Source organism: Microtus oregoni, unplaced genomic scaffold, assembly GCF_018167655.1.
Source record: "Microtus oregoni isolate MIOR12 unplaced genomic scaffold, Mior012 000025F_ref0000491, whole genome shotgun sequence".
In the NCBI taxonomy this organism is placed as follows: domain Eukaryota; kingdom Metazoa; phylum Chordata; class Mammalia; order Rodentia; family Cricetidae; genus Microtus; species Microtus oregoni.
Genome location: NW_024543084.1, coordinates 31,772,224 through 31,789,397, shown reverse-complemented (window position 1 = coordinate 31,789,397; position 17,174 = coordinate 31,772,224). Strand labels below are relative to the sequence as shown.

The 17,174-nt window shown below is 42.8% G+C and overlaps 1 protein-coding gene across 1 annotated transcript in view; it reads right to left on the bottom strand.

Moving 5' to 3' along the window:
- Positions 1 to 11,804: 11,804 nt before the first annotated feature.
- The window catches only part of Cpe (carboxypeptidase E), a 94,155-nt gene continuing 88,785 nt past the window's right edge, over positions 11,805 to 17,174 (bottom strand). The window contains exons 8-9 of the mRNA XM_041674740.1: positions 14,054 to 14,172; positions 11,805 to 12,485 (exon numbers count right to left, since the gene is read on the bottom strand). Coding sequence (XP_041530674.1) covers positions 12,387 to 12,485; positions 14,054 to 14,172 — 218 coding nt within the window. The 3' untranslated portion in view covers positions 11,805 to 12,386. The remainder of the gene's footprint in view (positions 12,486 to 14,053; positions 14,173 to 17,174) is intronic.

Below are 17,174 nucleotides of genomic sequence, written 5' to 3'. Positions count from 1 at the left end.
ACAATGTGATTGCATTCTATTTTTCTTTGAGTGAATGATTACAATGAATACAAGTAAAAAAAAAAGCATGTTTCTTATTTCCCTTACATGATTAAACATTTTACATAGTACAGGTGAATAACAAATTATTCCCTAGAACCCACATACATTCACATCTAAGTAACTTGCTATAAGTTAACAATGTGTAAGCAAGTATGTTTCTCAATCAGTTCTTTTACTGGCAAGCTGCATTTTGCAGTTACAAAAAAAAAGATCAATGGGGATGTTCTATTGGGAACTCACCAAGGCCAGCTGGCCTAGGTCTGAAAAAGCATGGGTTAAATCCGGACTAGCTGAACATAGCAGACAATGAGAACTACTGAGAACTCAAGAACAATCGCAGTTAGGTTTTGATCCTACTGCACGTACTGGCTTTGGGGGAGCCTAGGCAGTTTGGATGCTCACCTTACTAAACCTGGATAGAGGTGGGCGGTTTTTGGGCTTCCCACAGGTCAGGGAACCCTGATTGCTCTTCGAGCAGATGAGGGAGGGGGACTTGATCGGGGGAGGGGGAGGGAAATGGGAAGCGGTTGCGGGGAGGAGGCAGAAATCCTTAATAAATAAATAAATTAAAAAAAAGGATCAATCATTTTATTATTTATCTAAAAAGGATTATCTTATAAAAAATCTTAAATCTCAAATCTAAACTTTTATTTAAGAAAACAGCCAGGGATTTCTACTTTAAGTCCTCAGGGAGCACACCCACTCTTCAACAGTTTTTGATTAAATCATATCAGGAAGCTGAGGGCAAAACTGGATACAAGGTATGAATCACAGCCTTGGCTCACCAACCCACCTTGAGCAAGAAAGGCATGCCAGTCGGTAATAACCTGGCTGCCATTGTTCTTGTCCCTTGACCTCAATGAGTCCCTCACTCAAGAATTAAAAGTGTGCCCTTCTATACTTTAAATTGTTCCCCAAGATTTTCTACATCAAAGCCATTAGTAAAAACAACTTATCTTAACTTCACTAACAATCTACATGTCAAAAATCTTTCTAAGGGTGGTGGTTGAATCACTAATCTGCTCCAGCAGCAAGTCTTGGGAAATAGTCAACCACTATTATTGTAAGAACCAGTGGCAGTGCCCAATGAGGGGCTAGACACTTCCTCCGTTTCCCTACAACTCAGAGATTAGGAGGGACTTGGTACCCACTCGGGCAATAAGCAGAGCCATGGTCAATAGCATTCGGAGAGGTCCCTAAGACGAGTCCTCGGTGGTTCTGCCTCTCTGCAACGCCCTTGGCAAGATTTTGCCATGTTCTGAATTCCAAAGCTGCTTGTTGTTCCTCCCTCATGGCCCCCGACAGTGAATCTCAAGGAATCCAAATTATGTCAATAGCTGTCATGCTACCTCTTCACCTTCAGTAGGTCACACGAAGCTCCCTAGAAGTCAGTTCTGTCAGCCCTGGTATGAAGTTGAGAGTGCAGACTCCTGTGAGGTGATTTCCAGAACCAGATCCTCCTTTCTATATTGTTGAGGGGAAAGAAACATGAAAACCAAGTTAGCGGTGCTGGGATGGAATGCAGCAGCAAAGTGCGGTGTTTGTCTTGTAGGTGAAACCCTCCCTGTGTTCAATCCCAGCATAGCAAGAAAAGAAAAAGGCGGAGGATAGGGGGCAGCTGTCAGTGATAGCACAACCCTACAGGACCTAGTTAAGGATGACTGAACCAAAACCTCCAGCAAGTAATCTGTCTCCTCGTATCTGCTTGTCAGCTCAGTGTCCTGAACCCCTCCAGCGGCTTCACCGAGAGCTGTCCGGTGTGGAGTTGGAGACCCCTTCTTACCTTCGTGACAGACAGCCTTGGCTTCACAGTAGTTCTGTGTGTTTAATACGCACCGCAGTGCATCTTGGGTTTTAAGCAAAGAATGCCATAGAGAGAGCCTGCAGCTTTAATTAGACCCCAAATCTCACAGCAGTAGTTTAAGAGACCCAGAGAAGCCATCGCAACAGTTACAGGAAACCCTGATAAAATGCGATATTTTCTCACCATCTTGCTCTTTAAAGTCAAGATTTAAAACCAACCAAGGTAAAAGCTGAAGAGATTTCTATAGCAAAAGACAGCAGTGGTGACTGATGGGGGTGGCTACTGTGTTCCCTCCCTAGATAACCCCACTGCAGGGAACAGCATTGAGGCTGCCAGGGTAGGTCTGACTTTTCAGAAATTTCTAGAATAGCTATAAACTGATGTAAGAAGAAGGAGCATCTGTAGTCAGAGTCCAGCAGAAAATTCTAAGGAACATTTTTTTTTGTTTTTGTTTGTTTGTTTGTTTGTTTTGTTTTGTTTTTTTATTTTTCGAGACAGAGTTTCTCTGGTTTTGGAGCCTGTCCTGGCACTAGCTCTTGTAGACCAGGCTGGTCTTGAACTCACAGAGATCCGCCTGCCTCTGCCTCCCAAGTGCTGGGATTAAAGGTGTGCGCCACCACCGCCTGGCCTAAGGAACATATTTTTATTCAAACTCGGGAAATTTGACCCTCAAACCAGTGATTCAGCTACCCATAAGAGGTCCTGTCATTTTCCCTGATGTGTGTTGTTTTAGGGTAATAAACTAAAATTTATTATCCCTGGCTTCCCAGGGATTCACTAAATACAGTGTTAATTTGTCTGTTGGTCCTTGGCTGATTTGAAGAGAGGGAGTCTGTCATGCTTTCACTTTAAAAAAAAAAAAAATAAAGCACATGGAAAAGACTAAAGCTCTCCGTTTTACAACAAAGAAGACAGGCGCATGTTAGGTGTCGCAGGAGTTTGTGATGTAAAACAGGGAGAGTCGTGGCTGCGTCCATGTCCGATTATTTGTTGGTGATGAGGCTCTGGATTTATTTAAAGTTCACATTGGTACGTCTTTGTTTAGATGTGTGCTGCTCATCGCCGGCCAAACACAGCACTCACTCTCTCAGCAGCAACTGCAGGTAGACATCACATTCCAGGCACGCGGAACATCTGGACAAACTTCCTCGTCTTATACCGGTTCATCTCTAGTGGATGCTTGGGTGACTGATCTGCAGAAACACCGACTTATCCAACAATTTAACCTCTCTTTCTCTCTCTCTCTCTCTCTCTCTCTCTCTCTCTCTCTCTCTCTCTCTCAGACAAGGATATTTAAGTGGAAGCAAGAGAGAAAATTGCTTTCTTTTGTTTTTAAATACGCTCACTCTGTAGCCCAGGCTGGCCTGAAACTCTGAACTCAGTACGCAGTCCAGGCTGACCACAAATCCACAGTGACCAGCTTGTCTCAGCTTGCCAAGCACTAGGATTACAGGAATGTGCCACCACAGCCAGCTTCTCTTATTTTTAAACGTGTTTCTGTCTTGATATTAAGTAGTAGATGACTAAAGAATAGGAAATAGAAAATATACATCTCATTTTCCAAAGGCTTCCAAAGACTGCTGTGAGTGGTACTTGGGTTTATGACTGAAAGCTAAAATCATTCTGCATGAAATCTCACCAGTGTCCTTATGTTGTCCTCACTGCTGTTTCTTCAAGGCTCATGGCAGGCTCATCAAGTGCAGGGCATTAAACTCAAGCTGATCTATAGCAGGAATATTTAAGTGGAACCAAGTACTCCTTATACCTCAATATTATGCCACATCCCTTTTCCAATAAGGAAGCATTTACCTCATATGCAAGTACTCCCGGCTGTGGGCCTTTAGCATCCTAGATCAGGCCCAATTTCTTAGTATCAAGGCATTTCATTTATTTTTTTAACTATAAAAATGATAGTGTTTCAGGGAATAATGAAGTGGCCTTCGACAACAGTGTGCTTGGCACACAAGCAATTGTATCTGAATTCAGATTCCAAGAATGCACGTTGGAGGAAGGAAGGAAGGAAGGAAGGAGGGAGGGAGGGAGGGAGGAAGGAAGGAAGGAAGGAAGGAAGGAAGGAAGTGCATGTCTGCAACCCCAGGGCTAAGGGCACACAGAAAAATCTCAGGACTTCTACTCAGCTAGCCTTGCTCAGCCAGGGAGCTCCACATTCCAATGAGAGATATGAGGTGGGGAGGGATTGAGAAAGACTGTAAAGTCACACTCCCGTCTCCACTCATTCTCACACAGAGATGCATGCACATCAGCACACACACATGCACACACCATCAGGTACATACACCCGATAGATAAGAGCATAGCATTAAATTATAGCGGCATCCTGAGAGATAGAAGTGCTAATAATAACTTTGATTTCATTTTGAGCATGTTATATGCAATCCATTCCTAAACACTTTGCATATACTGATGTGTTTAACATGTGCTACACAGGACCCTCACAGCCAGCCTTCTTTCTAGGTTATTCACTGAGCAGCAGTTTCACTGTGCACGGCTGAGAGAATCTGACTTTGTCTTCAGGTCTTGTTGGCACCAGTTTTCCACCTGATTTAAGACTCCTGTTCTTCATTTTGGGCAGTTTCCCCCGACTATAACTGTAAGACAAGATTTCGACCAATACCAGCATCTGTGTGGCTTCCCAGGAAATCCCTCCCCTCACTGGGAAGCTGGGAGACAGTGGGAAGGTGCAGAGCTGGGTCTTCCTCTGTTGGGATGATGTAAGTGCCTGGCCTGCCCTGTAAATCCTGAAACATGTCTGTATCCAGTAAGGGTAACATCTGTGCCAAACATCACCATTTCCATGCGGAAACTGGTTGAGCTAATTAGATTCCCAGAAATTCTCATGGCAAGAAGCTATGATATAAGACATTGCACATATTTAAATGGTGTTTTTAAAACATCTTCTTTTTGAATAGCTAATAAGGAGTTACCTGACATCAGAGTATACCCCTTGACATATGTGAAAATGTCAGCTGAATGCATTAAATAGAAAAATAAAATCATGCCAAAAAAAGCAAGGCAGGGTGGGCTCAAAGACAGGTTGGTAGGACTTTTAATCTTGTACCGCTGTTTACCAACTTATTGAGGTAAGGAACTTCATTTGAAATTATTTTGTTCATTAGTTACATGAGAATACTGAAAGAGTTCTTACCATAAAAGGTGCTCTGAAAATGGTGCATTTCAGTGCTCTACATGAAATGTGGCACAAGATACTTGCTCAGTAGCGGTGAAGAAGAGAAAGATGGTGAGGATAGTGACAGACAGAAGTGGATGCTCATGAGGCTTCTCCTAGTTAGGAAGAAGAAAGTGATGGTGGTGAGAATGGATGAGATGGTGAGGATGCTCACAGTGATGGTGGTGAGGATGACTGAGATGGTGAGGATGCTCACAATGATGGTGGTGAGGATGACTGAGATGGTGAGGATGCTCACAGTGATGGTGGTGAGGATGACTGAGATGGTGAGGATGTTCACAGTCATCGTGGTGAGGATGCTCACAGTGATGGTTGTGAGGATGCTCACAGCGATGGTGGTGAGGATGCTCACAGTGGTGGTGGTGAGGATGCTCACAGTGATGGTGGTGAGGATGACTGAGATGGTGAGGATGCTCACAATGATGGTGGTGAGGATGACTGAGATGGAGAGGATGTTCACAGTGATGGTTGTGAGGATTCTCACAGTGATGGTGGAGAGGATGTTCACAGTGATGGTGGTGAGGATGCTCACAGTGATGGTGGTGAGGATGACTGAGATGGTGAGGATGCTCACAATGATGGTGGTGAGGATGAGTGAGATGGTGAGGATGCTCACAGTGATGGTGGTGAGGATGATTGAGATGGAGAGGATGTTCACAGTGATGGTGGTGAGGATGCTCACAGCGATGGTGGTGAGGATGTTCACAGTGATGGTTGTGAGGATGAGTGAGATGGTGAGGACGTTCACAGTGATGGTGGTGAGGATGCTCACAGTGATGGTGGTGAGGATGTTCACAGTGATGGTGGTGAGGATGCTCACAGTGATGGTGGTGAGGATGAGTGAGATGGTGAAGATGCTCACAGTGATGGTGGTGAGGATGACTGAGATGATGAAGATGCTCACAGTGATGGTGGTGAGGATGAACTGAGGTGGTGAGGATGCTCACAGTGATGACAGTAAGAATGATAATGACAAAAACAGTCATGATCATAATCCCTCATCTCAGGACAAAGCAATTTTCCCATTCCAGGAAGAGAACTCAACACCTAGTAATTACTGAATGAATCTTCGAAAGCACTGTGTGAATGGAGGAAAGGACATTGAAGAAAGTACAAGCAGAACCAAAGTAGCTTAAAATCATAAAAAAGAATAAAACTACAGAATCCTTCCAATACTTTAGAGTCTTATAGCTCCTGACATATAAAAACTTCTAATAAATGTCATCAATGTGATTTTTCTCTTCAGAGTCACCATTATAGATTATATCCAGCATCAGCTTGTGTCATTCTGGTGGCCTTTACCCTACGAAATCCAGATAATTGTCCTGTTTTACAAACACAGATCCCTGGGGAATTTTACCCTGACATAAATTAATCATATAACACTACACATATCCTGAAAACTAAGTCATAATTGAGTCAATTCATTCACACAACACTCATCTTGGAGAAAGGGAGGGCGAGAGAGGCTAGAAAGGAATTGCAGCACTTATAAAAAACCTAGACTGTCATTTATTTTAAAATATCTAAACCAGGATTCTGTATATGTTCAAGGTGAGACACAAAACTCAGAGAACATTCTATCTTGACATTTTTGAGGCAGAAATACCAAATGCCTTCCAATTTTAACCACAGAAGACAATCCTCATGAGAACCTTGAAAAGAGGAGCTGAAAAACTTGTATTAAATGATGGGTTTTTTTCAACTTTCCCACATGAAATCATGGGAAGATTTCAGAGACTGTCTGTATAAATAAAATATGAATACCAAAGTTCAGAGTTCTGTTTCTGCAAATAATGTTTCTCTTTGTTTATGTCAAGAACTGGAAATCAGTCTATGTAGCTATTCCCTGCACAGTGATGTGTCTGGTTTTCATTGTCCATGAGAAAAAAAGTTCAAAAGTGTTATTGAATTAAAATCAACTTCTCAGGCCCCTCCCTTTCTAATTTTTGTTGCCTAGAGCAACATGACTTGGCTGCTTTTAACCCACATGTGTGTGACTCTTCACTTACATCTCCAATAAAAACCACATCGCATTTTTTAGTTTGTTTTTATTTATGGTAAGTTTAGCAACAGTGTGGAAAAACATTCCTCAAATGACCTATCATCCAGGTTTATATTTTTTAGTGAGATTTTAAATTTTGTTTTGTTTTTTATTATTATTATTATTATTATTATTATTATTATTATTATTGAGACAGGATTTCTCTACCTGGCCCTGGCTGTCCTGAAACCTGCTATTCAGACCTGGCTGGCTTCAAACTCCTGGAGACCCACCTGTATCTGTCTCCCACGTGCCCAGATTAAAGGTTGTGCCACCACATCAAGCTCATCCAGGACAATAGTAAGAGACGTGAAACACTTGAAAGACGGTGATGATGTTTAAAGTTCGCTTTTGAAAAAAAGATGTGATGCAAAATTACTGAAATGTTATGTCCCTGAGGAGTTTAGGGGTTCAATACATAAGACCCATATCTTCCATTTTCTCATTTAGAACCAGCTGGGAAATAGACTAGGTGTATACTAACACAACTTTCTTACTAATAAATTATTTAAAGAAATTGTTAGCTCTACCAGGTACTCTATTAATTCTCTGTGCTCATCGGCCTGGCCTCTTTCACCACACCAGAAAAGTCCTCAAAGTTTACAAGACCTTTCCAGGGGAAAGCTTGCATCTAACTCTAGGAAGGAAATGGAGGTTGGGTACTTAAAGCCTTTGATAAACTTGTTGCCCTTGATTGGCATACCTGGTGTTACCTAACAATTAGATAAGCAAATTCTCAAAGAATGAGTGAGGTTTAAGACTTAAGGTTGGGTGTCTTGTTCCAGTATTGCTACCTCACCACATTGCCATGAAGCCAGGGCAACCCCATATAATCTACCTCCCATTAGGTAAAATTGAAAGACATTAAAACCTTGATAATGAAGGATTGCTTTCAAATCAAGGACAGTTTGGGTTACATAGTAACTTCAAGGGCAATCTAGAAAATACATTTATGTATGTACATATGTACAAATATATTATGCATGTATGTGTCCAAAAATTTGCATTGAAGTGATGTTCTTCACCCCAAATGATTAAAAGGCAAGACCACCCAGAATCCACTCCCAGCTTCTTGTATATGCGTGACTATTCCACTTGGTCTCTAGAGGCAGTGATGTTTCTTCATGGATTTGGTTCATCTAGGCAAGGCTGTGTCACCAATCCCAATCAAGAATATGTGAGTAGAATGGACACGTTACCTCCAGACAAAGTAATGAGTTCAATTGGTTCTATGCTCTCCTCCCTCCAACAGGAGCAGGGGGAATTGCAAATGACACAGGTATATAGGGTGGGGCCTCCTCTAATCTAGGTCCTGAGTGAATGGGAAAAAGAGCCCAAGAGAACAAAATTAGTCCCCTCAAGAACAATAACAATAACAACAAAAAATAGAAGAAGGAAGAAATTTTCCCACAATGAGTAATCAATTCCAAACACAGGAATGGTTTTGAAATATTTATTTACACTGTGAATATGTATCTCTGCATAAGATCCCACCAGATTGGTTTAATAAAGAGCTAGATGGCCAATAGCTAGGCAGGAGAGGATAGGTGGGACTTCCGGACAGAGAGAGAAAAACTAGGAGAAGGAATCCAGGCATGTGATTTCACAGGCAGACTTGAAGCAAGTCAGATGTGCCAGCCTAAGAAGAGGTAACCAAGCCACATGGCAGAACGTAGGTTTAAAAATATGAGTTAATTAAGCTATAAATTACTTGGAGAACAGCTTAAGGTAAGAACAAGCTTTCATAGTTAATGAGTCTCTGGGTCACTGGGTTATTGTTTGTGAGTTGGTAGTCCAAAGATAGACCGACAAGAAAGCTTATTGCAAGGAATGCTTTCAACCCTCAAAACAGTGGTCTATAAAAATGTCTGTTTAAACGTGGGACATCTATAACATAAGGCACAGGAAAGATCACAGAAGAGAAGGCAGAAAGACTGTAAGAAGCAGAGGTCAGGAAGGACAGAGGGAACCTGTCTTGTGTTACATGGAAACCATGGGCAGCAGAATCTTGATTTTCCTTAGGGTTCAGCCCTATTGTTTTTTCTAACTCTAAGGGCTCCTGGTGGGAGATTATATGTGCTTGAATGGTCTCCACAGTGCTGACAAGAGTCCACCCCGAGAGCACTGAATCACTCCAATTGTCTGCACATAATTAGTGTGCTCTTTTCATTCTCACGTGTTCCAATCAGGATGATTAAGTTTTGAGCCCATGCCAGTCACGTCCATATATCTATGTCCAATCTCAAATCTTTTTTTTTGGAAACTTTTAGCATGGAAAACCCAGCCACTGACTCAGCACCTCCATTTGTCTATCATCACAAACGTGACATCCCTGCACTGTAGTTACTTGCTTCTCACACTTCCCAATCCGTTTCTTTTCACCGGGCCACATAACAAGCACCCAGCTACTCAAGCACCGACTCATCTCTCATAACCACCATCCCTCGCCATTCACACGGGTTCCTCATTAAGACCTGTCAACCCTACTTATGAAATACATCCCAACCCACCACGTCTTACCTTCACTGTCACAGCCTTACCTGGCACCTCCTTTGGATCCCTGCAGTAGACTCCTACCTGGTCCCTGTTTCTTCTTCTATTTGCAACAAGGTAGTTAGAATGTTCTTTAAAGTATAAACTAGGTCATGTTCCTTCCCAGCTAAAATATGTTCAGTTAAGATCAAAATTCCAAACCTTCAATTCTACTCTGTGAGATCACCTGTCTCCCAGGCTCTACTTACCACTACGCCCATCTCTTTGCTGCAGGCCTTCTTTCTGCTAAGTTCTTCAAAACTGCTGTTCTTTCCCATTGTAATGCTCTTTTATCTGTGGGCCCAGCCAACTGACAGACTGTTAAATCTTCATGCCATCTGAATTCACCTCACCTCTTTAGGAATACTGCTAGATGACATTTCCCAGGCGCCTTTGCAGTTAGGAATATAATTTTAAGCCATGTGTAATAGTATATGCTTTCTTGCCTCTCTAGTTATACTCCTAGACTACATTTCCCAGATTCCCATGCAATCAGGAATGCAATTCTAGGCCATGTTATTTAATCAGTGCATAGCATCCCCAGGCCTATTGGTGAAACTATACTCATATATCCTTCTGGGTGTTTCCCCCTTTCCCAGTGACTGTGCTGAAGAAGACCGCCAATGCAACTTTGATAGATGGCGCAAGATGATGGCATATCTTTCACAAAAAAGAGTCATGGACTCTGGTCTCACAGAGTGTGGAGAAAGGCCACCTCATTTTTGTCTTCTGCTCAGTTCAGAACTGCTTAATAAGCATTAAAAACACTTTTGTTTTGTTTGAGCCTCTAGGTATTTGGGTTCTGGTATCATGGCAGTTGCTGGGTTTTTGTTGTTGTCGTTGTTGTTTTGCTTTTGGTTTTTCGAGACAGGTTTCTCTGTGTAATAGTCCTGGTTGTCCTGGAACTGACTTTGTAGACCAGGCTGGCAGTTGTTGTTATTTTAACACAACCCTTATTATACCTGGAGCATTAACCAACCACACCACAACCGTTGCCAGTGGCACACACACACACACACACACACACACACACACACTTCTATACTCAGTCTCCACATTGCTCCTACATAATGTAAGTCTAGGTTTGAGTGCATTAAGAGGCCACCACTGACTCCTTTCACCCAATTTCAGCTAGGATGCTCTATCGTCCTTTCTTGCCACATCCTTTCATTTTCCTGATGATAACATGTTGGGAGCCATTTTCCAGGGATGATGGCAGGGACCATTGTCCTGGGGATGTTTGCGGAGAGCCCCACACCCCAACTGTATTGAGAACTGTTTGTTGGTGGAGCCCACCCCCCACCCAACTATCTTGAGAGCTATCTGTTAGCAGAACCCGCCCCACATTCCAACTATCTAGAGAATAGTTTGTGGTTGGAATCACAAAAGGAACGATTCTGCTTGCATGCTTACATAGAGAACACTAGGTGTGTCGACTTGTGACCATTGCTGCCCCAGCAAGATCCCTTCCTGCCCTTGCCATTGCCCTGCCCCCATCCCAAGCCAAATTCCTCATTCAAGGGCTATATAAGCCACAACCATTTCGCTAATAAAGTGAGACCTTGACAAATCGAGAACAGAATCTTGTCTGGCTTTTGCTTGGTCTCCTTCCTGTCTCCCGCCCATGTCTTTTTCAGATAGCGCCTCTTAGGGACCCTGGAATAACTGAACTGCAAGGCAGATTACAATAACACACACTTACACAATAACTGTGTATATGTTTCTTTAAAGTCTGCATCCACAAGGGATCCACAAAGATCCACAGAATCAGGGAGCTTGAGCAATGGCTCAGCAGTTAAGAGTACATATTGCTCTCCAGAGAGGCAGAGTCACATTCCAAAACCTATGTTTGGAGACAGCGACCACCTGTAACTCCAGCACCAGGGAATCAGAAACCCTTTTCTTGCCTTTGTAAATCACTCAGGTGTACAAACCCACACGGACACATACATGTAGACATAATTAAACATAAAAATAAAATCTTTTTTTGTAAACTCCATGGAATCAGAACCTTTCACTCAACACTCAAAGCCTGCACACAGCTTCGCATAAATTTTTTTCCAATGTAAAAACTAAACAAACAAGAGGCACTGTGAAGGAAATACTTTTTTCACCATGAAACCATAGTGTTAGACCAAAAAAAAAAAATCATAGAGAAAACAAACACCACAGAATTTCTTTTAAGCCTTTATTCATTCACAATGCAATTCTGGGCCAATCTGCAATCAAGACAAAAACCTCAAACTCTGAAGGGGCATTCACAGGCTGACTAATAAAACGACACCACTCTTGGAAATACAAGCAGGAAGTGGGTTTTCATTCTGTTCAAAACTGCTTTGGAACACGTCCATTTTCTTCCCAGCAAAGGTACATTAGCAGGAGCATGCTTATACAAGCACATCGGCATGGAGACAAACGACAACTTATACGTAACTATGTGATTCTGGCAGCACAGTGCTCACAACGCCACGCCACATCCGTTGGCTTCTTCACGGCATCCTTCTGGGACGTTGTCACCAGTGACATTAAAAGAGCTCTATTTTTCAGCTACATGGGGAAGAGAGCACTAATGGGAGAACGAAGTCGGTCAAGACCGTGTTTTCATCTGAGTATACTCTAGTAATATCAGTTACTACTAAAATGATTAAACATAAATCACTGTTAAATCTTAACTGCACACAATCTAAAATAAAAGAGCCGCATTGCATCTTACTACATTAGATAGATAGATTGAAGCAATCAGTTGGAAGCCTTTCTTAAAAATTTAAAGTTTCTGACATCATCTTCCACCATTCCATCAATTCTCCCTTCTCCTCCTCTTTCCTCTCAGAGAAAGACTCCAGTGCAAAGTCAACCTGAAGAGGGGAAATATAACAGATTGCCATCAAATGCTGTGGTTTTTACAGTACAGTAGGATAAATGTAAGTTTTTTTAATCTGTAATAAACAAAATGTACTTTTATTGGAACAAAATTCAGAAGTCAGTTCTGCTCAGAAAGTGCTCAAATGTGAGAGCTTCAAAGGGCTCTAGCTTTGTGAGATCCATACCCATCTTCCCCCTTCCAGGACGGCCCTTTATCTCATAACCTCTGCCTGTCAGCCTCTAATTCTGTTCTGGCTGGGGTTTAAACTGATGGAATGCAGCTCAGTGTGCTAGCAAGTTGTCTACAAAGTTAAACACAAATCAAAGCTGTTGTCCTGGTGAATGGTGGCGGGGGGGGGGGGTCTCCTTCCAATCTACAGAGAACCTGTCCACACAGAATGAATGAATGAGTGCTGATCTGGTCATAGTCTCCAAGTCTCCACCCACTCCTCCTCTGCCTCCCATGCTACGTGGAACTAAGTGTTCCCTGATACACCTACTTCAGTACCTGGTTATTTAGGTATAAGATTACACTCGCTACATCCTTGCACTATTTGAAAAATTAGGAAGGAAAAGAGTTGAACCTTTCCCAATCTGTGCCTAAATCTGCTTCTTGCCTTTCACAGGGCACAGCCTCATATATATACACACACAATCAAATTTAATAAACTGTTTTCAAAGCTCAATATCCTTTGTTTGCAAAAACTAGTGTGAGCCGTTGCTCAGCAGGTCTGAAGGACAGTCACGTGAGTGCATCACACAGCACACACACAAAATAGCTATTGATGCTCTGAATTCCTGGTATGAAAACAAAATTACAGTGAAGTTTCCCCCAAGCGAGTCCTATTACTGGAAACTCTGCAGGCTACTGTATGGTCCTGAGGCTGACATCTACCGTCTTCCGTCATTCTCCACCTTAGTCTCTGGAGCAGGATCCAGAGGCAACTTATATGCCAGTCTAGCTGGCAGCTTGCTGAGGCTCCCTCATCTCTTCCTTCCAAGCACTGGATTCCAACAGGGTACCCATGTCTGTGGGGCATGGGTCCCAGGTGGCTGACATGTCTGTGGGACAACCTCTTGGATTTGGGAATCCAACTCTGGTCCTCACATGTGGGGAGCAAGTGCTTTCCTGTGAGAGTCATCTCCCTAGTCCTCATTAAGGGTTCATAACAAATGTTAGTTAACACCTAAGATTATCTTACTGGCATGTTTTTCCCATGCGTATTGAGTAAGGAATCGTGCTGGAATCTACAGATAGAGAGATAGCCAGCATAGAATTCCATTTATATTGCAATCAAAGTTAGAAAATTAAAACTAATATTTTAAGTATTGCTTTTGTGTTCTTATGAAACTCTCCAAGAATCAAGAGACTATGATCAAGTCACCTAACCTTATTAGACCTCAGTTTTCTCGTCTGTTAAATGGAGATAATAATGGTGCCTACTTTGTAGGGCTAGAGTAAAGATTAAGTATAAATTTCTTAAATGTGTTTGACAGTGGCAAGTGCTGAGTTATTATTAGATTATGGCTATTATTCTCAGCTGTTTTCATGACAACTTACCCCAACCGCAGGGCTGAAAGGAACCGCCACTTTCTTTGTTATTGCCAGGTAGCCGGGAGCTGAGGCTGTAAGTTTGTAATTGCCAGGCGCAAGCAATCGCCAATAATCCCCATCCTTAGCTGCAGGGAACAGAACATCAAAGCCAGGCACACATGTGAAAGGGTAGTCACACCAACGAAGGATGTTGGTAGTCACACCAACTCAGGATGGAGTATGTCATTAGTGTGGTTGACTTTCACCGAGGAAATTCTAGGTGAAAGACTGCAAATGTCCCCACCAGCCTCATGTCTGAGAGCTAGATAAGAGACACCCATGCTAGATATTTAATAAGCCTTACCATATATGAATTTTCTCATTGCATCAGGAGTAGCATGGGTAAGAAGAAGCATAAAGTCCCCAGTAGGTAAGTATCACCTGGGCACCATATCTTCATTCTTACCAGGTAAAGAGCTCAGGTCCCAAGGGTCTTCTAGATTGATGTTTCACAAAGCATAGCCCAAGATAACCTCATTAGAATCCCCTGGGTCCTTGACAGTAATCCCAAATTCAAAAGATGGTGCGGGAGAACTGTTGTATTCTGTCAATCATATTATAAATAAACGCTGATTGGCCAGGCAGGAAATATAGGCGGGAAAACCAGACAGGAAGTAGAAATGATGTAATGAGAACAGGAGAATTCTGAGAAGTAGATTCCTCCCACTCCTATCCAGACCACCAAAGCAGCAGAATGTGATCTGCTCCACTGAAAAAAAGATACTGAGCCACATGGCTAACGTAGATCAGAAAAATGGGTTAATCAAGATGTGAGAGTTAGTCAGTGAGAGGCTAGAGCTAATGGGCCAATCTGCTTATAATTTATGGAGACCTATGTGTGATTTTCTTTGGGGCTAAACAGTTGTGGGGTACCTGGTGGGAGGACAGAAACCCCAAACAAACAGGCCCCTTCATGTTACAAAAAGATTTATAAAGATGTATAAGACATCGATCTGCAATGTTGTTCAGGAACTGCGTTTGGAATTCTTAAGGAAAGCTATGAGTCAATCTCATCCACCCTCCCCGGGTTTCTTCTAAACCTAGCCTGGGTCCCATAACACCTTACACTGAGCATGGGCCTTAGCTCACCTGTCTTTCTCCCTTGATCTAAGAACCATGACAAACTACCACTCCGTACTCTGCTTACACCAACACGGCTGTAAGAAGCTTGGGCAAACACCGACAGTGGCCACTTTCTAATCCCTAAACACCACCCCTGCTCAGGCAGATGGTGGTAGGTTTCTCCCACACCTCCCTGGCCCATCAATCTCCCATTTTCTGTGACAGTTCTTCTCATACTCAGATACATGTCAATCAAACAGGAAAGCTGATATAAAAAAAAAATACAAGATTTGATTGACCAGCTCAGGGCTGAGGCCTTGGACTCCACATACCTAACCCTCAGGATGATGCTGAAGTCTCGCAATTCACACTTCGAGTAACTAAAGTCCTACTGGGCAGTTTACACTCTCCATTCTGCCTGTGCCTCTAACACATCCCCCTTGTCCTCACTCTCAATTGGCATTCTGTAAGTTACTTTATCACTTTTTTTAAAAAAAAAAAAAAAAAGTAAGAAAAAAATTCTCTGGTCCCTTGTCTTCCTGCATACCCAGCACTTCCCTTCTGTCATTAATACATTTATCATTTGCACTTCACAACAAAGTTTGAATAAAATGTCAATGTTTTCCAGCACTAACAGCTCTCTCGCTGATCTGCCCTGGACCAGCTCCACTCACACCACCCGCTTTGTTGATAGAGGTTTGGTCAAAAGTCTCCATGCTGTCAAATCCAGGGACTGACTCACAAGGGCAATCTTACTGGACATCTTTGACCACTTTCTCCCTCTTGAAGCATCTCTGGGCATCGAGCACAGCACACTTGATTTTCTGTGTTAGGATTCATTTCTCATTCTTTTGTATGCCATTAGCCTCAAAAGGGAACTAATGCTCCAGGCCAAACTATAGGATAAAAGATCTGAGCTCACCTTCAGGTTTGAAAACCCACCAATCCCTAGGCTCAAAATTCCAACAATTCCTAGCCTTGCCCTAAGCTCAGGACTTGAAATCTCACCTTCCCTACCCTAGAAAACTCTTCCCTGAAGGGGAAAAAAAAACCTGTCTCCTGCTCAGTGCCCTTCTGCTCCTCACCCTAGCAGAAGCAGCCACCCTCCTGTGTCTCACCCAATAAAGCTCTTGTGTGAGGTTTTTCAGGAGGTGTGACTCTGTGGTATTCCTTGGCTCCCGATGGGCAGGACACCTTTCCCTTCAGACCTGGAACACTTATATAGGGAAATCCTCTCCCCTCAGAGATCCCACACTCCCCTTAGAGCTGTAATACCTGGGTTGGGGATTTCCCCTCAGAGTTCCAACACTTTATTAGGGAAAGCTTTCCCGACTGAGCTGTAACGCTTATAAATCCTCCGTTTCATTCCTTTCTAGGAATTATTCCCTAGATTAGATTTCCCCCACAATTTTGCATCCTGGGATGCAAAGAAAACAGCATCCCCGAGTTAACAGAACAGATATCCTATGGCCAGAGGACATCAGGATTGGGTTCTACCCTTGAAAGGGGCGCAGGGGAGTAGGATCCTGGCATGGTTCCTAGAATGCTGACTGGAAAAGCATCCCGAGACTTGGTGGTACAGTGATGCATATTGTTGAATAAATGTATAAATTAATTTTACAGGACAACGGGGCTTTGGAAAATAAAGTAACGGTTAAATAATTCTAAGGACCAAGAAGAGAGTTCTTGTTCCTATCCTTGTTCTCTGGTTAAAGGATTCCAGTGGGTCGTGGTTAAAGTAAAGTGAGCTTAATAGAAGTTCATGCTGGGTACTCAGACACACCAAATGCTGGGAACTCAACTTCCACAGTCGCGGCAACAGGGCAGGACGCAGACAGGGCTGCCTGCTCTGGGGAAAGGGCGCCACCTGCTGGTTCGAGACTTCTACATGCCGCAGACTTCCTGGGTTTCTGTTAATTCTCACAGAAAGAATTGGGGGTTTCGAGTAGGTGAAAAGGCAGATGAATCAATTAACTGCTATGTTTAGAATTAGCACATAATTATAATTATGATAATTAGTAGTTTA